The 24,552-nt window shown below is 36.9% G+C and overlaps 1 protein-coding gene across 1 annotated transcript in view; it reads right to left on the reverse strand.

The window, feature by feature from the left end:
- Nme8 (NME/NM23 family member 8) overlaps window positions 1-21,296 on the reverse strand; it is a 58,187-nt gene extending 36,891 nt beyond the window's left edge. Inside the window, exons 1-7 of the mRNA XM_020177945.2 lie at window positions 21,264-21,296; window positions 21,128-21,185; window positions 20,837-20,943; window positions 12,867-12,938; window positions 8,715-8,831; window positions 7,998-8,064; window positions 7,064-7,137 (exon numbers count right to left, since the gene is read on the reverse strand). Coding sequence (XP_020033534.2) covers window positions 7,064-7,137; window positions 7,998-8,064; window positions 8,715-8,831; window positions 12,867-12,938; window positions 20,837-20,943; window positions 21,128-21,185; window positions 21,264-21,296 — 528 coding nt within the window. The remainder of the gene's footprint in view (window positions 1-7,063; window positions 7,138-7,997; window positions 8,065-8,714; window positions 8,832-12,866; window positions 12,939-20,836; window positions 20,944-21,127; window positions 21,186-21,263) is intronic.
- Window positions 21,297-24,552: the final 3,256 nt, after the last annotated feature.

A 24,552-nucleotide genomic window follows, 5' to 3' on the forward strand; every position in this document is an offset into this window, starting at 1 on the left:
GAACCCTGGCTGGGCACCAGTGGTTCATGCCTGTAATCCTATCTACTCAGGGGATTGCGGTTTGAAGCCACCCTGGCAAATAGTTCTTGGGACCTTATCTTAAAAAAATCCCTTTGCAAAAATAGGCTGGCAGAGTGGCTTAAGGTGTAGGCCCTGACTTGAAGCCCCAGTATTGCAAAAATAAATAAATAAATAAAAAAGAGTGGAACCCTGGATCAAAGCAACTCGGTAATTACATTAAACAATATCAATAATATCATTTCAATTACATTCATCTTAGTGACACCCCCCTTTTTAACTGACATTCTAATTTACACAACTTCTAAAACTCCAGATAATATCTCTGGCAAGTTTCATAGCCAATGACAACAGAAAATATGATTCAAGCAACATTTAAGACTGATAATTTCTCCTTCACTGTAGTTTAAAATTAAGTGTGTTCATTTTGCTTTTATTCAAAATATTTATTATTTTTTCTGCCCAAATATGTATTACAGTAATTTATCCAAGAGAGGCGAGGTATTTATTTAGTAGATAAACATTACAAGTCTGAAATGCTGTTTATCATGTCATACTCCCCCAAATTAAGAAGAATAGATGATTAATTGTACTGCCTTAACTAAGAGAACTATAAATTTTTGAAAACTATCAACATTCTGGTTATTAAAACATACTCTATGGGAAAGAGTAAGACATTACCATGTGGTATTATTTTGAAACACTTGATAAAGAATAAGCAATGTATGAAGGAATGGGGTACAATTTGGTGCCCCTCCATCCCCTACAGATAAACCAGAATCTGGAGAAAGAGGATTATTCTCAGTGATATTAATTAAATCAGCATACAATTGGAACAAATAGTATGTGCCCTGTGAACTATGGACCATCTGTTTATTGGGATTTAATCAGTGCTAATGCTGCTACAGCTAAAAAGGTATGCATGATGAGAATTCATCAAGCAATAATCAATCCCTCCTGACTTAGTTACCTATTTGGCCTCTTCTATTGCACATGCAACATTCCTTCAAATTTCAATATGATTTGGCTGCTTCAACACAAAGTCATTGTTCAGGGGTCAGCAAACCATGGGCTGCAGTTAAAATCTGGCCTCTTGCCTGTTTTTGTAAGTAAAGTTGATAGGAGCACACTCACACTTGTTCTCTTATTACTTATTGCTGCTGTAAGAGATCTTCAGAGCAAAAATGAAAATGCTTACTAATTAATCAATCCTTTGCAGAAAAAGTTTGCTGACCTCTCAATTAGAATTTTCACATGTATTAATATATATATGAAAAAAAATTAATATTTATAAAGTTTTATTTGTATATAACATATGTGAAAGACTTACTTTTGCTCTAAAGTGAAACACTGAATGCTTTAATAAACTGTTATTTATTGAGAAGGAACATCATTGTTGGGCATGGTGGTACATGCTATAATCTTATCTACTCAGGAAGTGGTCACTAGAGGGTCCTGGCTTAAAGCCAAAAGAAACAAAAGGTAGCAAGACCTTTTCTCAACCACATGCCTGTGGTCCCAGCTATTGGGGAGGTGGAAGTAGAAGGGTCCAGGTCAGAGGCCAGGCCAGAAAAAAGTAAGATACGGTATCTGCAAAAGGACTAGAATATGGCTTAAGTGGTAAAGAGCCTGCAAGCACAAAGCCCTGAGTCCAATCCCCAGTATCACCTTGTTTTTCTTTTCTCTTGTTTATAAACCATACAACTAGTGGTTTATTCTACTTCCTTCTTATGTTACTCTCAAACTTTCTATCCTTCTGCACTCCCTGACAACAACACCCTTCTCCACAATAGTTGAACTGTATCTCTACACACTAGAGTCTTGAGTCTTTTTTATCTGCTGCCCTCACACTTCATACCTCTTTCCCCTTCTTTCTTCTTCTGTATTTCCTCCCTCACCCTCTTTATTTTTACTGCCTAAGTTTTAACTCCTATGCAAACAAGTTTTATTTTTCTAATCCCCTATATAAGAATGCTAGTCCCCTTCAAACATAATGTAATTGGGTATATAGATAATACCACCAAAGATATTCTACTTTATGTAAATATCTGGTTTGAGAATTGGTGAATTTATTATTGCTGATTGTTATATTCCCAGGCCAACGGTCAGAAATGATACACAATCCTGCCAATAACCAGTCCTGCCAGAACATAGAAATTAACTCAAGGGGAAGATTTTAGATGACTACACCTGAAACTGCAAGCCAACAAATTGACTACAGATGAGAAAATCTCAAAATAGAGGCATAAGAAATTTGAAAAGGTAAGGAAATATGACTCCTCAATAGGTCAATAATCATATAACAAAGTATTTGATGGATAGTGAAGGGGGTGAAATCTCAATTTATGAGCTCCAAAAATGATGATAAGAATGATTAATGAGATGAAAGAAGACATGAAAATGAGCCAATGAAATCATAAGAGAATATGAATAACTTAATTCTATGAGGATGCAAAGAAACAGCTAAATGAACTCGAAGAGGATATAAACAAACTTCTGAATGAGTTCACGAGGAATTCAAATAGATAATTAAATAAGGAAGAGAATATAAGACATTAAAGGAGAATTCAATAAAGATATAAAAAGCCTTAAAAAAGAAACTCAAAAACAAATTGAAGCTATGGAAATAAAAGGCTCTTTAAGTAAAACTTAAAAATTCAGTTAAAAGCCTCTCAGGCAGACTGGAATAAGTGGAAGACAGAATTTCAGGGCTTGAAGAGAAATTAGATACAATAGAAAAATAGGTAAATTTATAGAAAAAAGAATGAAATCTGAATGGAATATGCAAGAACTCTGTGACTTCATTAAGAGATCAAACCTATGAATCATCAGTATTGAAGAAGAAGAGATGCATGCTACAGCCATAAAATAGATAGACCCCACTGCAAAACAATGATAGTGGGAGACGTCAATACTCCACTATCACCAATAAAGAAGTAGGTCATCTAGACAAAAAAAATCAACAAAGAAACTTCAGAATTAAATGATGCCATAGTCCAAATGTACATCTACAGCATATTTCATCTATCAGCAGCACAATACACATTCTTCTCAGTAGCCCATAGAACTTTCTCCAAAATAGATCAAATTTTAGGACACAAGGAAAGTCTTAATGAATATAAGAAAACTGAAATAACTCCCAGTATCCTATCTAATCACAACAGGATAAAACTAGACTATACAACAAAAGAAACTGCAGAAATATTCAAATACATGAGACTGAGCAACACATTGCTGCATAACCAGTCAGTCATCAATGAAATAAGGAAGGAAATAAAAAAGTTCCTGGAACTAATGAAAATGAAAACACAACCTACTAGATCTTTTGGTATAAGGCTAAGGGGAAAGTTTATAGCTATGAGCAATATGAAATAAATGATCTAATGCTACACCTCAAACTCCTAGAAAATCATGAGCCAGTTAAACTCAAAACCAGCAGGAGAAAGATAATAAAAAAATACCAAAATCAATGAAATTGAGACAAAAAAATTATACAAAGAATCAATGAAACAAAAAGTTAGTTCTTTAAGGAGATAAATAAGGTTGATAAGCCCTTAGCCAACCTGACTAAAAGAAGGAGAGAAAAGACTCAAATAAATAAAATTATAGATGCAAATGGGGATATCACAACTAAAACAAATGAAATCTAGAGAATCATTAGAGAATGGTTCAAAAACCTACACTCAAATAAATTGGAAAATCTAGAAGAAATGGATAAATTTGTTGATGCATATGCTCAACCAAAATTTAGCCAACATGATATACACCACCTAAATAGATCTAAACACATGATAAAATTGAAGCAGCAGTAAAGTCTCCCAAAAAACAAAAGCCCAGGCCCTAATGGATTCACTGCTGAATTCTACCAAACTTTTGAAAAAGAACTAATATCCACACTCTTCAAACTTTTCCATGAAATAGAAAGGGAATGAATACTACCAAACTCATTCTATGAAGCCAGTATTACGCTCATCCCAAAACTGAACAAGGCCACAAGGAACAACAAAAACAACAAAAAAAAAAAGGAATATTACAGGCTAATCTCATTAATGAATGTAGAAACAAAAATTCTCAATAAAATACTGGCAAACTGAATTCAACAACATATCAAAAATATCAGGCACTATGATCAAGTGTGTTTTACTCCAGGGATGCAGAATGATTATCTCAATAGACTCAGAAAAAGCCTTTGGCAAATTCAATGTACTTTCATAATAAAAGCTCTGAAGAAACTAGAAATAGAAGGGATATGCCTACATAATAAAGGCTATATAAAATGAGGCTACAGCCAACATCATATTGAATGGGGAAAAACTGAAAATATTTCTTCTAAAGGCAGGAACAAGGCAAGAGTGTCCACTCTCCCCACTTTTATTCAGTACAGTTTAGGAAATCATAGAGCAATTTCTTCCTAGGAAAAAATAAAAGGTATTCAAATAGGAAAAGAAGACAAATAACCCTTATTTACAGATGACATGTAGTTAGATCTAAAATGTTCTTAAAACTCCACCAAAACCTCTCAGACATCATAAACACTGTCAGCAAAGTAGCAGGATACAAAATCAATATACAAAAATCAGTAGCTTTTCTATATACCAATAATAAACAGACTGAGAAATAAATCAGGAAAACAATCCATTTACAGTACCTTCAAGAAAATAAGATGCCTAGGAATAAATTTAAGAAAGAAAGTGTAATACCTCTACAATGAAAACTATAAATCATTGAAGAGAAAAATCAAAGAAGATATCAAAAGATGGAAAAATCTCCTATGCTCATGGATTAATCAAATCAATATCATGAAAATGTCTATGCTACCAAAGGCAATCAATATGTTCCATTCAATTCCCATGAAAATTCCAATGACATTCTTCACAGAGTTAGAAAAATCAATCCTAATGTTCATACAAAAGCACAAAAGACCTCAAGTAGTCAAAGTGATCTTGACAAAAAAAAAATACTAGAAGTATCACAATACCTGACTTCAAACTATACTACAGAGTCACAGCAATAAAGACATGGCACTGGCACAAAAACATATGTGAAGACCAATGGAACAGAATAGAGGACCCAGACATAAATCTATGGAGCTATAATCATCTGAGCCCGAAATATACAATGGACAAAAGACAGCCTCTTCAACAAATGTTGCTGGGAAAACTGGACATCTGTGTGTAAAAGACTGAAACTAGATCCCTGTCTTTCACCCTGTATTAATATAAATGCAAAGTTGTTCAAAGATCTTAATGTAAGTTCTGAAATTTTGAAACTACAAGGAAGGAATAGGGAAAATACTGGAACATAAAACATAGGCAATAACTTCTTGAATAGAACACAAATAGCTCAGCAATTAAGAGAAATGATTGACAAATGGGACTACATGAAACTACAAAGCTTTTGCATAGCAAAGAAAACAGTCACCAGGGTGAAGATACAGCCTACAGAATGGGAGAAAAATCTTTACAAGCTATATATCTGATAAAGAATAAATAAGCAGAATTTACAGAGAACTCAGAAAAACTAAACTCCCAAAGAATCAACAACCCAAAGAAGAAATAGACAAATGAACTGAAGAGGTATTTTTCTAAGGAAGAAGTACAAATGAACCATACACGGAGAAAGGCTCAACATTTCTGACGGAAAAAGAAATGCAAATCAAAACTACATTAAGATTTTACCTCACTTCAGTAAGAATGACTATCATCAAGAACACAAACAACAAATGTTGGATGTGGGGACAATGGAATGCTGATACACTGTTGGTGGAAAGTAAATTAGTATAACCACTATGGAAAGCAGCATAGATATTCCTCAAAAAGCTAAAAATAGAAATACCAAAGGATCCAGTGATACCATTCCTGGGCATATATCCAAAGCAATGTAAGTCAGGATACAAATAAAATGATTGCACTGCCAAGTTTACTGCAACACTATTCATAACTGATGAATGAATTAAGAAAATGTGGAATGCAATGGAATATTATTCAGCCATAAAGAGAAATGAAATTATATCATTTACAAGGAAATGGATGGAAGTAGGGATCAATGTGTTAGGCAAAGTAATCCAGGTTCAGAAAGGAAAAGTTTGCATGTTTTCTCTCATATGTGGAAGACAGATTTAAAAGATTAATATATATATAAATACAAACATATATATATATATATATATATATATAACATGTTTGCAATATTAGGACTGTTTGAGAGTACTGGGGGAGGAAGGAGAAGACAAAAGAATGCTAGAATGTGAATAATATTGAAATATAATCATTGCATCTATGTAGGAAGAAGGCATAATGAAATGCACTGACAGCTGTTAAATAATATGTAACCATAAAATTGTAAGGAAGAGTAATAGAGGGGGTCAATCTGATAAAAGTATAATGCATTAATGGGTGAAATGCCATGTTGAAACCCCTTTGAACAATGAATATACACTTAAAAATTAAAGAAAGGAATGTAAAACAGATCCTGTTTAGGGGATAGGTACTAGTAGGAGGAGGGTGAATGGAGAGGGTAAAGGAGGGTGAATATGGTCCACAAACTTTATATGCTTGTATGAAAATGAAACCCTGCTGAAATCATTTTAAATGGGGGAAGGGGAATGAGGGAGAATGATGGTGGGAGGGAACCTAACCAAGGTAATTTGTAAATATATATAGAAATGTCCCAATGAAACCCCCTGTACAACTAATAAATGCTAAAAAATAACCAACGCAAAAATGGCTGGCAGAGTGGCTCATGTGTTACAGTGCCTGCCTAGGAGCCATGAGACTCTGAGTTCAACCACCAGTACTGCAAAAGAAAAAGGAAGAAAAGAGGGAGTGAAGGAAGGAGGGAGGGAGGAAGGAAAGAAGAAAGGAAGGAAGGGAGGAAGGGAGGGAGGAAGGGAGGGAGGGAGACAATGCTCAAATCCTTCAGAGGTACCTAGTATAGACAGTTAGCTGGCTTCTATTTTATTCTAAATGATAAGTTTGTACATGAATTAACAATTAAGGTGCTATTTTGTGGTTAATTTAAACTATTGCTGGTAAATATTGCCTACCTTTTTTTTAATTTCTGGGCCTTTTCTCCTGTTCACAGCATCAGCTTTGATAATAGCAATACTATAAGATTCCACTGAAGGGGAAAAAGAAAATTTCATTTTCTTGATTCAAAGTCAGGATAATGAAGGTTGTGGCAATTACAAATATGAATTCTTAATATCTGGAGTATCTATGAGCACTGATAGCTTTGTTTCTTATTTTGGGACCTCAACTTCCAAGAGTTTCTACTTAGAAGCAAAACACATTTCTTATACATAAATACAAGGGAAACATTCACAAGAGTTTTTAAGAAGGAGGCAATGAGCAATTAGGCAGTTGTGATGCAATTTTGATGTAATTCTCATGCATTAGAATCACACTTGTGGTTCTACCAGCTCAGTATTGCCAGTGAGTGAAACTTCAACCATGCACTCTGCAAGTAATGATGATCACAAATGGGCAAAATTACCATCTATGAATTCATCATGCAAAGTAGCTCACTGAGTGTGGCTGTTTGCCTTTCATGTTTCCAGAGAACAAATACATATATACAGACACACAAACAGAAACACACAGAGAAATTCAGTGAAGGCATGGAATTGTTAACTGCAAAATAAACCAAAATCATTGTCATCAAAGAAGAAATTATTTTCACAAGTTTTTGAAAGTTGATGAAGGATGAAAACCAGAATCTACTATCCATTTTAGTGGTAGGAGACAGGAGGCTATAGTCTTGCATAACTTTTGAAAGGCTCCAGAACCAAAGACCAAAGGTTTGAGTTAGGGAGAGCAAAAGAGAGTGCCTTTTAATAGCTAGTCATGCAACATATGAGTCATCATCTACGGAACAGTCCTATGTTGACTAACATTGAGACTGTTACCAGCTTCGTATTGCTGTAATAACCCCCTGTGTACAGAAAACCCTTATCATTATTATAAGGCAAATTTACTTACCAGTATTTTCATAATTTCCTTCTCCAGTATCTTCTGAAGATACATCTATGAGTGGAATTTCACTATACTAGGCAAGAGAAATAGAAGCAAAATACCGTTGTTCGAATACCATAGTGAAAGAGTACTTAGAAATTTTGTTTCTAGTAAATATTTATAGCCCAAGGCATAGGGGGAAGTAGAAAAGTGGCTGTGATTTACACAGCTTGCCAAAATGCTTCCAAAACAGGTTACAAATTTTAAACACTCATTTAGTTATGAGGTGCTGTGGTTTGGGAAAGTGTTCCCCACAGGTCAAGTCTTCAAGGCTTGGTCCCAGCCCTAATGGGAGGTGCTGCTAATGGGAGAGCAGCCCAGTTGGAAGAAGAAGTGGAGGAGTTAGGTCATTGGGGTGTGCCCTTCAAGGAGATGGTGGGACAATGATCTCTTCCTCCCTTCTTTTTTTCTCTTCCTAGGCTCCATGAGATGATTAACTTGTTCCACTGTGAGATTCCTGCCATGATGATCTGCCTTGTCACAGCCCAAAAGCAACAGAGCTGTAGACCATGGACTAAAACCTCTGAAACCATGAGCCAAAATATACCTTTCCTCCTTATAAATCAGTTATCTCAAGTATTTTATCACAATGATAAAAAACTGGCTAAAACAGATGTTTTAGGAAAACAACAAAAATGTAATACAATTTTAAAATTAAAAATAGTTGTAAATCCACAGTGTTACCTGAGGACGAACCATTTCACCTTCCATAATTTTTCTCTCTTCCTTGACCAAGCTAATAACTTTTTTATTAACAAGGGGTGCATTTGCACCCTGGATCTTTTCAATAATTTGGCCATTCTATAAGGAAAAGGAAAATATGAAAGTTTCATTTTTCAGAATAAGTCAAGAATTAACACTTAATCTGGATTAAGTTGCTGATTATTTTTCCCTGTCCCTCATCTTTGTCAATCCTCTTTAGCCAAAGTAATTAGCCATTTTAAATTAAAGTACTAATGGAGTGAAAGTTTGTAAACCAAGATATTTGAGTTCTACCTCTAATTTGTCTGTTTTCCTAGAGCTCAAGGCATGGCAACATCCCCTAGCACCTTTACCACCTTGCAGTGAGTAATCACCCTACAGGAACAGTCACATGACTCTCCTCTGCTTTAAATTTGAGAGATTCTGGCCAGGACTCCCAACATTACCCTCCTAGCTGTTTCTGAAACCACATATTCTTTTGTCCATTTCTTATCTCATCTTTACAAAGCATCTGTTTACTGGCATGGAGCCAGGCATGATGGTATGGGAAGAAAAGCTTGGTACCTAACCTAATTAAGTTGCAACAACAAACAAACACCAAACCATGTGTGAAATCTCAACCATGATGGGTACCACTAAGAGAGGTACAAAGAGCACTCACAGCATCTGTAAGAATGTGTGCCTAGAGGTCAGGGAAGGTTTTTCTCAATATCAAGAAGTGTTTCTTAAAGGATAAGTAAGAGATAACTAGGTGAAAGAAGAAGGGCATACTATGCAAAAGGAATAGCAATTGCAAGGGTTTACGGCTAGAAGGAAACATAGCAAGCACGAAGCCTGCTGAGGGTCAGCATGGTGTGCCTGGATCCTAACACCTTAGGAAGCCAGACCATACGGAGTCCTAGGAGCCATGAAAGCCACAGCCTTTTAAGTGCAGTTTGAAACCTCTGGGATGTTTAAACAAAGGCTATATCCACAGCTAGAATTGTTGTTTATAAAGGGTATTTTACCTACTGTGTGGAGTAAAGTTTAGAAGAGGAGCAAGAAAAGATGTGTGTATATAATTCCGGAGTTATTCTAAACATTTCTCCATCTCAGAGGTGGTAGAAATGCAAAAAATGGAAAGAAGTAGATGGGTGCGAGAGACACTCAATTGGTCCAAGTGTGCTTTGGATTGGGTGAAAATTCACTAAGATAACTCTTCTTATTTTCCCTTGAAAACTGAATGTATTATGAATTATGACACAAATTATCAAATAAGACTAGGAGAATACCACTTTTAGGAAGAGGAGAGTGTGGTATTAGATGAATTTATTGTGAAATACCTCTGAGAAAACTAAGCAGAAATGTCAAGACACCAGTTGGGTAGTCAAGTCAGAAGTTCAAAGTACAGGATTTATCTAAAGATGAAAACTTAACATATTGATAATTATCATGGTGATAACTGCAAGTATGTATGGAAAAATTTTCTAAAGAGAGTATTAACATATAACATCAATATAGAAGGGTGCACCTGTTAAAGAGATGTAGGGAGCAGTATCCAGAAGAATGAAAGGAAAACTACTTTATAAAAGCCAAAAGGAGCAAATGTTTCAAAACAGAAGGCATAGTCATCACTGAAATACATTTGAATAATACGAAGTGATGAACACCTAAAAATTCCAATTATATTCATCAATAGGATGGTAACTGAATACATAAGCAGCAGCAATTTTGGTGTAATAATCATAAGTCAATCTGAAAGGGTTGAGGAGTAGATGGGATCGAAAGAAATGGAGTAAATACAAGTATTGAAACTCTTGGAATAATTTTGCAGGGAGGCAAAGAAGAGAAATAGAGATAGGCATGGTATCATGGCATCAAAAGAGTGTTATTTATGTAGCTTTTGTACTTGCATGAAACAGAACATGAAACTTGTTGAAACTCTTTTTAGTAGGGAGGAGAGAAAGGGAGAATGATAGAGGGGATGAATCTAACCGAGGTAAATTGTAAGCATTGTGACAACGAACCCCTGTGCACAACTAATTTATGCTAATAAAAATGTTTTCAAAAAGAGTGTTATTTTTTAATAATATTCAAAGGCCAATGAAGATTCAGTTGAAAAATATTTAAGTGAAATTAGAAACCCTATTTCTCATCAAAATGAATCTTTCAATGATTCCCTTAAAAAAAGCTCTTCTTGCTGAAACTTGATAGAATGAATTTATTGTCAGCTAAGAAGCTGACCAATAGCAAAGGGCTACCACGGGAATATTTAGATAAACAAACAATAAGCTTGGTGATGTTTTTATGGTTAGAGAGTGAGATTCTTAAATTAACATGGAACAATCAGTGATTGAAGATGTCCAAGGAATGAATACAGGAATGATTAGATTAGGTATATTGGAAGAAAAGTTTATAAGCTGAAAGGAGATCAAGAAATGAAAGGCCAGGATACTGAGTGGGTTGCTAATGTGGATACTGAAGTCCCCAGAGTGACGGCTGTACTTGTGTTTGAGAATAAGACTAAGTCAAGTGATAAAGTCTTCAGTCATCAACAGAAAGGATCTGAAGGTCAGTAAATGGTAGGACTGAGGTGGAGGAGGAGATTTAGCTAAATGTAATGGATCTTTAGAAAGCAAGAAAAGAAAGTATTGAAATATCTGTTTTACTCCTGGCCCTGAGAAATACATTTGGAAAAAAAAAAAAGTCACCACTTCTGGACTGCAGAGAAAATAATGTCCTAAGGAAGGAGCCAAATTTAAGGTGAGTCAAGGAAGGAGAGCAAAAGCTCAGAGACATGACAAGAGATCGTGGAAAAGTGGGTCAGAAAAAGAATGAGTGTTAGAAGAATGACCAACACGTGGCTGGTTTTACTTATATCTCGGGCATTTACTACAGAGAGCAGAGAATGTAGACTGATGGTCCCCTTCAGGAGAGTGTGCGGGAGTCCTGGATAGGTCTGACTCACATGGCAGGGTGGTGGCCAACCCAGAGCTCCAGACTCCACCTGCCCAGTCCTTCTTCCTTAGTCCTAGGCTCCCAATTGCAACCTGCTGTTAGAGTTGCCTCATTATCTAGGAGTTTACCAAGACAATTTCTTTCCCCATGCTGGTTCCCTAAACTGCCTCTAGGCCAAGTGTTATGAAAAATGACTCAGAATGAAGATCATATTTCTTTAAAAGCTGAAAACATTTACTACCTGGCCATTTACAGAAAAGGTTGATCCTTCATTTAAATCATCAAATCCTACATTTTCAACTTAGAACATGAACTATGATACATGTCCTCATTCAATTAACTCAGTAATTCCAATCCTTGAAAGAGTAGCAAGTATATTATTTAACGGAAGCAAAAATTTATATCCAAGAATTGTTTTTAAATAATTATTACTAAATCGATAAATAAGTATCCCAAACTAGAAGATAGCCCAAGTCCTACATATCTTCTCTGTGAAGCCTTGACTATACCAATTCTGTCACTCTGTAGCAAATGTACTCTATGTCACATAATTTAGCACTTAACTGTACACTCTGCTTTTAGAAAATAGTGCTTATTTTGTTTCTGATTATTAAAGTAATCTTTTCATCATGAAATATGGGGAAAAACACAGAAAAGTATAAAGGACAAAAATTAATGCAACTTTCCTCCATAGAAAACTACTGTAACATCTTGATGAATATACATTTGGTGTTATTGCTATACATTTGTAAATATGGAGATAAAAATAAAATGCATTACAAAACAATTATCATACAGATGCTTTTTTACATGGGTATATATAATATCTATAACCAATTTTCTCCTGCAACATACCTGAGAATTTTCTAATTTTATACTCCTGTAAATACTTGATTGTACAAAACTCCAAAGAGTTCCTTAGTAAAGGTAAACATAATCTTATTTTTCTTTTCTCTAATCATGTCACCATGTGAAATAAAAACTCCTCAATCCATTACATGCTCCTAGAGGTTATATCTTATCTATCTGACTATCTATCTATCTATCTACCTACCTATCGATAAGCAGGATGGTGTAAACAATGTGTTATTACTCTCATCAGCAAACAGTCTCATAATAATTTTACAATGCTACTTGTTCCTCAACTACAAACTGTAATCTGATAATATCATAGAGACAAAAAAGTGTTATGCTTACAAGACTAAAGAGAAAAACAGGTTCGCATTTATCTCTAAATGACTGCAAAGTCACAATGTTGTCAGCTTCTGCCTGGAAAAAATGGAAATGTTTTATATAATAATAAGGAAACTATATCCAAGTCATTTCATACCCAATGTTCAAACAATGCAGAGATACATACAATTTTTATATTTACTATAATACTTTCCTGGAGTGTGATAGTTATATTAAGGACGAATTGCATATACTGACAACTCCAGCCCTGCGTCATTTAACACCATTTTTTCCTTTCACTGTTTCCCTGATGCTGTCCAGCCTTCACCTAAACTAACGTGTCTTTCCCTTCCTCATTAGCTGGTCCTTGCATTCCTTTTCCAACCCCACCCGAGGATTCTTCCCCCCAAGGACTCTCTCTTTCTCCCTCCTGCTGCAAATCACTCCTTGTTCCACATTGAACTTGACTGCCCCTGTCTCAAAGCACCTGTTGCACTTTTAGTACTGTACTACAAGCATTGCTGGGCCCATCCCATCTACCTTGTTAGAAGGAGAGCCCTGTGTGCAAATGCGACATTTTCCATATCCATCCTTGAGTCTCAGCCTTCCCCTGCATCAGCCACAGCTCCATACCAAAAGGAGCTCATTGTAATGCTTCTGGAATGATTGGCAGTCAAATCTTAAAAGTCTTGGATTATCTTTATCTTTGGAATTTTCTTAAAATTTTCTCACAAATTTCAAGTTGCCCCCAATTGATTATTTAAAAAAAAAAATAGTGCCTTCATTCATTTTCAGCATCTGCTGGTCCACCCATGGAATTGAGATCACTTGGTAGGTCTTCAGGAGGAATGGGTATAGTTACAGCTGCTATGACAAATTGCCACAGATTGGGCATCTTGACAGCAAACATTTGTTTTAGAAGTCAGAAGTCACAGGAGATCAGGGTGTCAGCTGGTCAGGTTCTTTGTGAAGGCCTCCTTCCTGAGCAGATCCTCCCTTGAAAGAGACCTCATGCCTTTCATTTTTAGTAAGGGCATCAGTCCTATCCTAATCAACTTCCAAAGACCCCACCTCCAAAGACCATCACATTGGGGATTTGGGTTTTGCACTTGAATTCTAGGGCAATCATTCAGTTCATTCAGTTGGATTGTGTGATCTAAGGCAACAGTTTTCCAATTGAGATTTCTGGGAGTTGTTTAGCCAGGGATGTCACCATACTTATATCTTAGCCAAGCAAGGAACCCTTAGCCCATTTAAGCAAGAAGACTATGCTGTAATCCTTTTTTTTTTTTTAATCATATTGGGCTCTATATAATTTTCTTTTAAACAAAAGTTTCTACTGCTTTAAAAAGAAAAAACAAGGGAGCAGAAAGGAACTAATCTATAATATTAAAGGAGGCAACATGATATTTAGAAGTGGTCTGGGTATCATCATTACAATATATGCATTATAGTAAAATATTAAGAACTAAATAATTTAATTATTACGGTAAGTAATATCCATTGATTTTTACATGTATATTTCATGCTTTGTCATAAATGCATATATAGTATATCAATATATATTTTTATATATTTATATTCATATATAAAAAGTATATATACAGTCAGCTTTCCATTTCCATGGGATCTAGATCCACAGATGCAACCAACTTGAGCTGAAAAAGATTAGAGAAAAAATTGCTTCTGTCCTGAACATGTACAAACTGTTTTCCTTATCATTATTCTCCAAATAATGCAATGTAACAACTATTTACATTGCATTTACATCTTATTAGTGGTTACAAGTAAGATAGAGATGATTTAAAGTGTATATGTTATATGCAAATATTACCTCATTTTATATAAGGAACTTCAGCATCAAATCTACCCAGGATTCCTATGGACAACTGTATATACATATACAATTTTTAATGTTATTCTTTTAAAAAGGGCACAGCAGAAAAAAATTATAATAACTATCCAACATAAGGTGATTTTTTTTTGGGGGGGGGGACAACTAGTTCCTTATTTCAAAAAGACACTTGCTAACATTCAGTAGCAATGCAGTTACACCACGAGTTTCTTTTTTCCCAACTGGCCCAAAGAGACCACAAAAAGGGAGGGTACATTTTAAGCCAAGAAGCTTCAGGATGTACACCTAACAGAACTCCAGAAACCCCACTTAAGAGTGGGCTGAGTAGGGAAAGAAATTTCAGAAGAGCAGCTGCCAGGTCTCAGACTGTGGAGAACTCTGAAGGCCAAGTGGAGTGGCCAGGGTTTCCCAACCCCCAAGAAGCAACTTCAAAATAATAGAAAAAATTTAAAGTTTTGTACATAAGCTATTGGAGATCTCTCCAGTACTAATACAAAGCACAAGATGACACTTTCAGAGACAGCAGCTTCAGATCCACAAAGAGTGACAGATGAGTTTCATATGGCTAAATTAGTGGCAAAAACATAATTTTCTTTCTTCCTTCAAGGAGGCAGGAGAGCAAATAAGTGGTCACCTCAACACATATGATCTATTCTGTGAGCAGGTGGGAAGGTTATAGACAAAAAATTGGTCTTAGGATGTGACTCAATAATAGAACACTTGCCTAACATGAAAGAGGCCGTTGGTTTGATCCCCAGCCATGAAAAAAAAGGGGGGGGGCAATGATCTCTAGAGGCTTCACCATCTTAATTTGGTCACTTCTGATGAAAAAAGTAGAACATAAAAATAAACTTTTTTTTATTATTTTATTATTCATATGTGCATACAAGGCTTGGGCCATTTCTTCCCCCTGCCCCCACTCCCTCCCTTACCACCCACTCCACCCCCTCCCTCTCCCCCCCCCCAATACCCAGCAGAAACTATTTTGCCCTTATTTCTAATTTTGTTGTAGAGAGAGTATAAGCAATAATAGGAAGGAACAAGTGTTCCTGGTTGAGATAAGGATAGCTATACAGGGAGTTGACTCACATTAATTTCCTGTGCGTGTGTGTTACCTTCTAGGTTAATTCTTTTTGATCTAACCTTTTCTCTAGTTCCTGGTCCCCTTTTCCTATTGGCCTCAGTTGCTTTTAAGGTATCTGCTTTAGTTTCTCTGCATTAAGGGCAACAAATGCTAGCTAATTTTTTAGGTGTCTTACCTATCCTCACCCCTCCCTTGTGTGCTCTCGCTTTTATCATGTGCTCAAAGTCCAATCCCCTTGTTGTGTTTGCCCTTGATCTAATGTCCACATATGAGGGAGAACATACGATTTTTTGTCTTTTGGGCCAGGCTAACCTCACTCAGAATGATGTTCTCCAATTCTATCCATTTACCTGTGAATGATAACATTTCATTCTTCTTCATGGCTGCATAAAATTCCCTTGTGTATAGATACCACATTTTCTTAATCCATTCATCAGTAGTGGGGCATCTTGGCTGTTTCCATAACTTGGCTATTGTGAATAGTGCCACAATAAACATGGGTGTGCAGGTGCCTCTGGAGTAACCTGTGTCACAGTCTTTTGGGTATCCCCAAGAGTGGTATTGCTGGATCAAATGGTAGATCAATGTTTAGCTTTTTAAGTAGCCTCCAAATTTTTTTCCAGAGTGGTTGTACTAGTTTACATTCCCACCAACAGTGTAAAAGGGTTCCTTTTTCCCCGCATCCTCGCCAACACCTGTTGTTGGTGGTGTTGCTGATGATGGCTATTCTAACAGGGGTGAGGTGGAATCTTAGTGTGGTTTTAATTTGCATTTCCTTTATTGCTAGAGATGGTGAGCATTTTTTTATGTGTTTTTTGGCCATCTGAATTTCTTCTTTTGAGAAAGTTCTGATTAGTTCACTTGCCCATTTCTTTATTGGTTCATTAGTTTTGGGAGAATTTAGTTTTTTAAGTTCCGTATATATTCTGGTTACATAAAAATAAACTTGTCCAAAGATACCTTAAAGCTGAAAATGTGACCATCATGGTATTTGGGTTTAGTTTTTGGCTAACACTTCCTAGAATCACCTTTCTGGTTTGGCTGGTACTTCGTACAGAGCAATAAGCTTTCCCATGGTGAAGTCTTCCCCTGGACTCTATTCAGCTCTCAGTAAGGCAGGCCTGTACCTGTTTTCTTTCTCTGGAGGTTAATACACATTGGACCAAAAGTGACAGAGGAAATTGGATTGCTGCTTCAGAGCTGTGGAATTATTTGGAATGTTTTACAAATGGTTGCTACAATAATTTAAAAAATACAAAAATGTGTACATCACAGCATGCTTTTTTAATCAGGTAATCAACCTCACATGCTTCAGTTTTGGATTTAATTCAGAAAGGGTCCCGATTTCTAATTTCTTGATTAGCTGCTGAAAAACAGTATGTCCAGCAGAAGGCACCCCCTATTGCTGCTCACAGTGGAGGTTTGGAGAGGGATTTTTTTGGGGGGGGGTTGTCTTCTTTTTGTTGTTTCCTTGCAGATTTGGGGCAGATCACTTCCTGAAAATAGTATCCATGTATGTGAATGTACCGTTGTTGAGTAAGTACAAACATAACAAAAGATAAACTATTTGGGGACACCACACACATGCTATCAAATTCAACAAGCGCTAGTATTGTGAAGAGGGCATATTTTGGAAAAACTGTACAGTGCTAGCACTTCCCGTTGGTCAGATACATTAATGGAACTAATTCCCGTGGAATAGGCTGAGGAATCTGGTTGTCCCAAGTACTGCTAGGTGGACACAGCCTGAGGCTTTTGGCGACACTGTTAGAAGACCTGTGTCATCACACAGCATCCACTATGACCAACCTTCTCTTTCAGAGTTGCTGAGCTGTGTGGAAGTGGGAATGAAGCAAACTGTATTGTCTATTTCTTCTTCCGCCCCTATTACTCAGCCTTCACCTCACATGTGGTGCATACACACCCCTGGTTGTTTCCTACTCAGACTCTGTACAACAGGGATTTAATGACTAGATCTTGGTGAGCCCAACACCAAACTCCACTTTGTGCTTGTTTAAAGACCCCTTTCCTTACTTTTCCATGACCCCAGCTGCCATCCCTGGAGGCTAAGAGATGACCTTCCGGGTAGGCTGACAGGTGAGTTAGGGGACCTGCCTTGTTGCCAGTCTCTCCCTATTGGCCCTGATTTCCTATTGGACACCTGAAGCTTCCTTTGACCCCCTAACCTGTGAATTTGTTCTGCTACCACTTTTGGAAAATCTTCCCTAATTCCAGCCACCAGGATGCACAAGATTTTTATGTTATTTTTTAAATAGGAAAAAAAAAAAAGGACGCAAAACCCATTACATGCCAATGGCATGAAAGTATTAGACTCCTACAAGAATTATCTGATCCATGATTCTCTGTGATCCATTTGCCAACTATTACACACTTCTGATATCACCTTTTAACTTCTTACATCAACTCCTTGTAGACTGTATGTGGCAATCCACATTATACTGTACTTTATGATCTCTAACTTTGTTTTTCCTCCCTGCTAAGAACCAAATCTAAAGTCATATCCCACCTTCCTTAAGGTGGTTCTGATTCTTAAGTGAAGAAGGTTGTTACTAAATATTGCCTTGTAAAAAACTGAAAATTCCAGAACATGAAAAAAAAAAAAAACAGCAGGAGAAAGCAATTGCAAGAGACATATCTGATAAGGTACTATTATTCAAAATATACAAGGAATGTTTAAAAGTAAAAAATGAGGAAATAACCCAATTCAAAAATGGACCAAAGACATTGACAAAGACTTCACCAAATGTATACAGATGGCAAATAAGCAGATGACAAGATGTTCCGTGTCACATGTCATCAGGAAAATGAACGTTAAAAGGAGATACCACTACACACCTACTAGAATGGCCAAATTCCAGAACCTTACATCACCAAATGCTGGTAACGCTGTGGAGTAAGAGAATCCCCACTTATTGTTGGTGAGAATATAAAAAGTAGAGCCATGTTGGAAGGTAGTTTGGCAGTTTCTTACAAAATGAAACTTAGTTCTACCATATGAGCCTCCTTAATATTTATCCAAATTAGTTTGAAAACAGGTCCACACAAACACCTGCAAGGGAATGTTTATAGAAGCTTTAGACAAAATTGTCAAAACTTGGAAGCAACCATAGTGTTCTTCAGTGAGTAGATAAACATCCAGACAGTGGACTATTATTCAGTACTAAAAATAAATTCTATCGAACCATGAAAATACAAAGAGGAATTTAAATGCATATTGCTAAGTGGAAGAAGGCATTCTGGAAAGGCTATAAACTGTGTGATTCCAACTATGTGATAATCTGGAAAAGGTAGAACTATGGAAACAGTAAAAAGGATGTGTGATTATCAGGAGTTAGAGAGAGGGAGGGATGGATAGGTAAAGTCACAGGATTTTAGAGCCATGGAATTATTCTGTATGAGGCCATAGTGTGGGATACATGTCATTAAATATGTGCTAAAACCCACAGAGTGCGGGAGGCTGACATCTGGAGGATTGCACTGGAGGCCAGCATGGGCAAAAAGTCTGCGAGATCCCATCTCAACCAATAGCTGGGCACGGTGGTCTGAGCCTGTCTTCTTGGCTATGAGCTAGAGCAGGAAGCATAAAATAGGAGCATCATGCTCCAGTCTGACCGAGCCAAAAAAGTGAGACCCTAGCTGCAAAATAACCAGAGTAAAAAGGGCTGGAGGTGTGGCTCCAGGTAGAGCACCTGCCTAGCAAGCATGAAGCCCTGAGTTCAAACCCCAATACAACCAAAAAAAAAAAAAAGTACAATGTACATCAAGAGTGAGCTCTAACACAAATCATGGACTTTGAGAGATCATGATTTATCAATACAGGTTCACTGATTGTAACAAATGAGTCCCCCTTATGCCAAATTTTAATAATTGGGAAGACTGGGTGTGTAGGACGTATGGATGTAAGGGGTATTTAGGAACTCCCTGTTCATTGTGCCAATTTTGTTTTGAACCTCAAAGTGCTCCAAAATAACATCTTTATAAATTTAAATATTTTTAATTAAAGAAACAAAACATTTCAGAAGACAGTAGTCAATCCTTTCACTCAGGGCAAAATAATTTAACAACTATCAATAGTTAACTCCTAAACAAAAAACAAATGGTAAGAGGGAGTTTCAAGGCTTTAGAATGCTTATTCATAACTTTCGTTTTTTTGGTTGGTCCTCTGCAATGTTTTATTCACATTAGCATATGTTAATTGTACAGAGGTTTTCCACCATGATGTTTCATACATGAAGATAAAATACTTTGTCCAAATTAAGCCCCTGTTGCTCTTTCACTTCCTCACTCAATCTCCACAGCTAATTTTAATAGACTTCAGTGGGATTTATCACTTATTCATAGCTTTAAATTAAGGAAATTAAGTCCTATAAAGAATGTGTCTGAAGAAGAAGATGAACCATCAATGACAAGTTAAGGTCAATAAGCAAACTCATTCCAAGATCTGGATTGGGTAGGGGAGGGGAAGGCCTCACCCAGCACAATTGAGCAGTGGTTGAAGGTGCATTACCCTTACAGTCTATGCATTTTAGAGTAAAGACCTCTGCTTCTGCATCCAGGGTCTGGCTGTTTCAGTTATGCTTCTATCTAACAGAAATATGAGAACCATATATATACTTTTAAATTCTTTAGTAGCCACATTTAAAAAACAAAAAGAAATAGTGAAAAGAATTTAATAGTACATTTTCCTTAACCCAGTATCCAAAATATAATCATTTCAATATGTAATCCATGTAAAAAAATTATTAACGGTATACGTCATATTCTTTTACATAATATATCTTAAAATTTAGTGTACATTTTATACTTAGAGCATATGTTAGTTATTGACCTTTAATTAATAATGTTAATCAGCTAATAATTAATCTTTATCACCAACAATTAGATTCCCATAGCCAAGTTTTCCCAAATTTTGAAAGTTTTATAATAATTCAATTGAATATCCACTTTTAATTAAAATAAAAAATTCACTTCCTTAGTTAGTCTAGTTACATTTCAAGTTTAACAACTATAGTTTAATGAAAATGAAATCCTTACCACAACAAAATGCAGAATTTCATCTTCATTCAGTTCATTTTTCAATTTTCTAAATAAAGGCTGCATTGCTTTGCAAGGTCCACACCAGGCTTGGTAAACATCAATCACTAGATTTATGAAAGAATAGAGTCAAAGGATCTAGAATATCATCAGTACATCCTCAGGCTGGATTAGGGGCCATGGCAAAGATGGCAGGATTTCAGGCTCAAAGTGGGAAGCTGGATTTTGTAGGATGCCATGAGATATCTGGGACAAACCCCCGATGACCAGACAACAGGGGAACCCCAGTACCTGTTAAGCCTTTGTTCTGCAACATCTCATCCCACAGGCCTTGAGTGTTGACAACTGTCTGCAAAAAGCAAGGAGCTGTAAAAGTTCTTCAAATGCCACTGCACCAGAAAAAGACCTGTTGACATGTCATACGCACCTGCAGCTGGGCTTCTCGCTTTTTGCTGGCCATTTTTCTACTCTCACAGAAAAAAGGAAGAAAACTACAAAACGCAAGGAAGAAATTTAAATAATACTCTCTTTATACATTCAAACAGTATCTTAATGTACTGTAGAAATTTCTCTTTACTAAATATTGATCTATATAATCTCGCCTTTGCTATTGAGAGAGGCAGCCACCATACTCTTACTCTCTCAACAATTCTGAAGCAAGGTAAGAACATGAGCACTGTGTTTTTCTGTAGTGCTATGGGGGCGGGGTTCCTACATTTCCATGTGCACACTAATTGTCCATGAATCTGTTCACTGGTTCCTCGTCAGATGGGCCCTCTCCAAGGATATTTAAATTTTAGAACAAAATCACTAGTCTTCCCTGGAGCACAACATAAATGTTAAATCAGTGGGCAAACACCTCCTATCAGGTTACCAAGGTCTGGGAGGTTAGCAGACGCTAAGGTAAAACAAAGGAATGGCTACAGACAATACTACATCCCAGCACAGGTGTTGGATGTGCCAACAAAATGGATCCTCCGCTAAGACAGACTGGGGCATTTACAGGAGAGGAATGCAGAGGTCTGTGGCCATTCAATGAAGGTCAGGTACCTGTGGCTCTGGACAGGGTCGGGCGGAGGGTGGCTGGCCTCCTGCTGCGCTTCCTTCCCACGCTGGTCCCCCTAAAGCAAGGGGAGGGGCCACTTCTCCCAACGTTTTGCGGCCGCGAGCCCTGGCCCCCTCCCATGGGCAGAGTCTCGAGGCTCAGCCATTGAGAAGTGGGGCTGTGGGTTCAAGAGCAGTCGGCTCCTGATGTCCTCCACCTCTTCTGCTGCTACATGGAAAGAACAATCAAGGGTTTACACCTCCACAAGACCCCTCCCTCCTTCACCTGCAGGCTCTTACCTGCTAGACTCACCCTGGCTGGCAGGGTGCACTTCCCAAGTGAGGACTGACTCATCTCTCTCCTTGACTTTGACTCTGGTCATACTTTACAAAACAAAACAAAACAAAACATATAGCATACTCTTCAAAGTAAAGCAAAAGGTGCTCTGAATTCCAGCTCCAGCCTGACTCTCCAACTGTCTCTTGCATCTACCCTGGTGGTGGTTCTTCCTCCTGGCCTCCTTCTCTCCCTTCCCCTTGCCTACCCTCCTCTGTCCCTCTAATTTCCTCCCCCTTAAAAGGTGGAGTCCTGGTCCTCCTCTTCTTTTTTAATTATTTAGAATTTTAGATTTACAATATATTGCAAAAATGACACAAAGATTTCCCACACATCCTTCCCTCAGCTTCCCCTAATGTTAGCATATTTCCTAGCTATAACCTAATTATCGTGGAAACCAGGATATATTGATACAGCACTTAACTACTCTAAGGACCTTAAACCATCTAAAGTTTCCTCACCAATGTCCTCTGCTCTAGTCCAGGATCCAGTTGAGAGCTTCTCATTGCATTTAATTGTGATTTCTTCTCCAGTCTGGGACAGTTTTCTGGATGGTCTTTGTCTTTTATGATCTTGTCAAGAGTGTCTTTTTTTATTTCATGGATTATATCATTTGTAGAACTTATACCAAGAATGTTTTTTAAAGTAAAATATTGTTATAAAGAACATAATAAAAATAACAATTTTAATCATTTCTAAATATTCCATTCATTAATATTAAGTATGTTCACATTGCTGTGCAACCAATCTGTAAAATTTTTTCATCTCTCAAAATTCAAACTCTGCTTTCATTAACAACACCCTACTTCTCCTATCTCTAGACCCCGAAAGTTACTATTTGACTTTCTGTTCTGTGAAGTAACTTTAAAAAAATATCCTCTCCTGTTCTTGTCATAAGAATTCTACCCTCTGCATTTAACAAACTTCCCTCTTCAGGAATCTTTTGTATATCAACTATTGTGTTAAACCAAATAATTACCAAGGGTCAGTATACTAACAGCCTTACTCTGGTGAAATAGCAGTTGTAAGAAACATGTAATGTTCCTTTTAAGGCAATAGGTGGCAATGTTAGGATGTCCTGTCTTAATAGAATACAATCCTCTTCAAATATCCTTTTATAGGTAATGGTACTCACTTCAGAGATAAGGGTCTGGTCTCCGAATTTGTTCTGTTCCCTTGTCCTGTAGTTGCATCCCGTGTCTCAATCCCTGCGCAGCATCTGCAAATATTTTTAATGAAATTTTCCTTTCCCCCCGCAAAAAGATTCTATTGTGTAGGTAGCTACAGGAAGAACTCAATAGGTACCACAAATGTGCATGGAACTATTTCAGGGAAAAACATTACTGATACAAAAAGAAGATTTGATCTATTTTTAAATGCAAGCAAGCATTTGCTGCTGTTGTTTGGATGGCACATGTTCTCTCCAAGATCCACATGTTTAAGCCATGGTACTTAGAATAGCATGATTGGGTGGAGATGGAACCTTTAAGAAGTGGATCTTAGTGACAAGTCCTTAGGTCATTGGAGGTTGGTGGGATTCCACCTCTCTCTCTCTCTCTCTCTCTCTCTCTCTCTCTCTCCTTTTATTCATTTATTTGTTTATTTATCTATTGTTTTGGTGGGACTGGGGTTTCAACTCAGGGCTTCCTACTTGCAAAGCAGGTGCTCTACCACTTGAGCCATACCTCCAGTCCTTTTTTCTTTATTGCTTCCTGGCCACAAGGTGAGCAATCTGCTCTACCACATGGTTCCTCCCATTGCCATCCAGCAGTGGCCCAAAGCAATGGGTCCACCCGATCTTGGACTGGAACCTCTGAAGTTGTGAGGCAAATTAAATCATTTGTCTTTATAAGTTAGTTATTTCAGGTATTTCAATACAGTGATAGAAAGTTGAATAACACATTTACCAATAACCAATTGACAGGACAATATGTGAAATTAGTTTTTTTAAAAAACAGCATTGCTATATAATAGCAAACAAAGCTTGAATGTGGAGGCATTGGAACATAAACTGAGGAGTTTTGATGTGGGTCTTCCAAGAACTGATGTCAGGGACAAATGAACATTGAAAATGTCGGTTGTAAAAATGTGTTTACATTTTATTACAGGAGAGTAAGAGTTATACATGCCTATGAAAAATAGCCTATGAAAAATTTGCTCTCGTTTGTTTGACATTATTTTTCTAATTCACTAAAAGTGTCTCTCCTGTCCACCTGCCATTTTATTTTGCTGGCATACACACTGCATAGTGTCCAATTTTTTTGAGATAAAGGTTTATCAGTGCCAATTATTTCATTTGTTTATTCCCAGAACCTCTAAGCATATATAAAGCCCC

Source organism: Castor canadensis, chromosome 2 (genome assembly GCF_047511655.1).
Source record: "Castor canadensis chromosome 2, mCasCan1.hap1v2, whole genome shotgun sequence".
Classification (NCBI taxonomy): domain Eukaryota; kingdom Metazoa; phylum Chordata; class Mammalia; order Rodentia; family Castoridae; genus Castor; species Castor canadensis.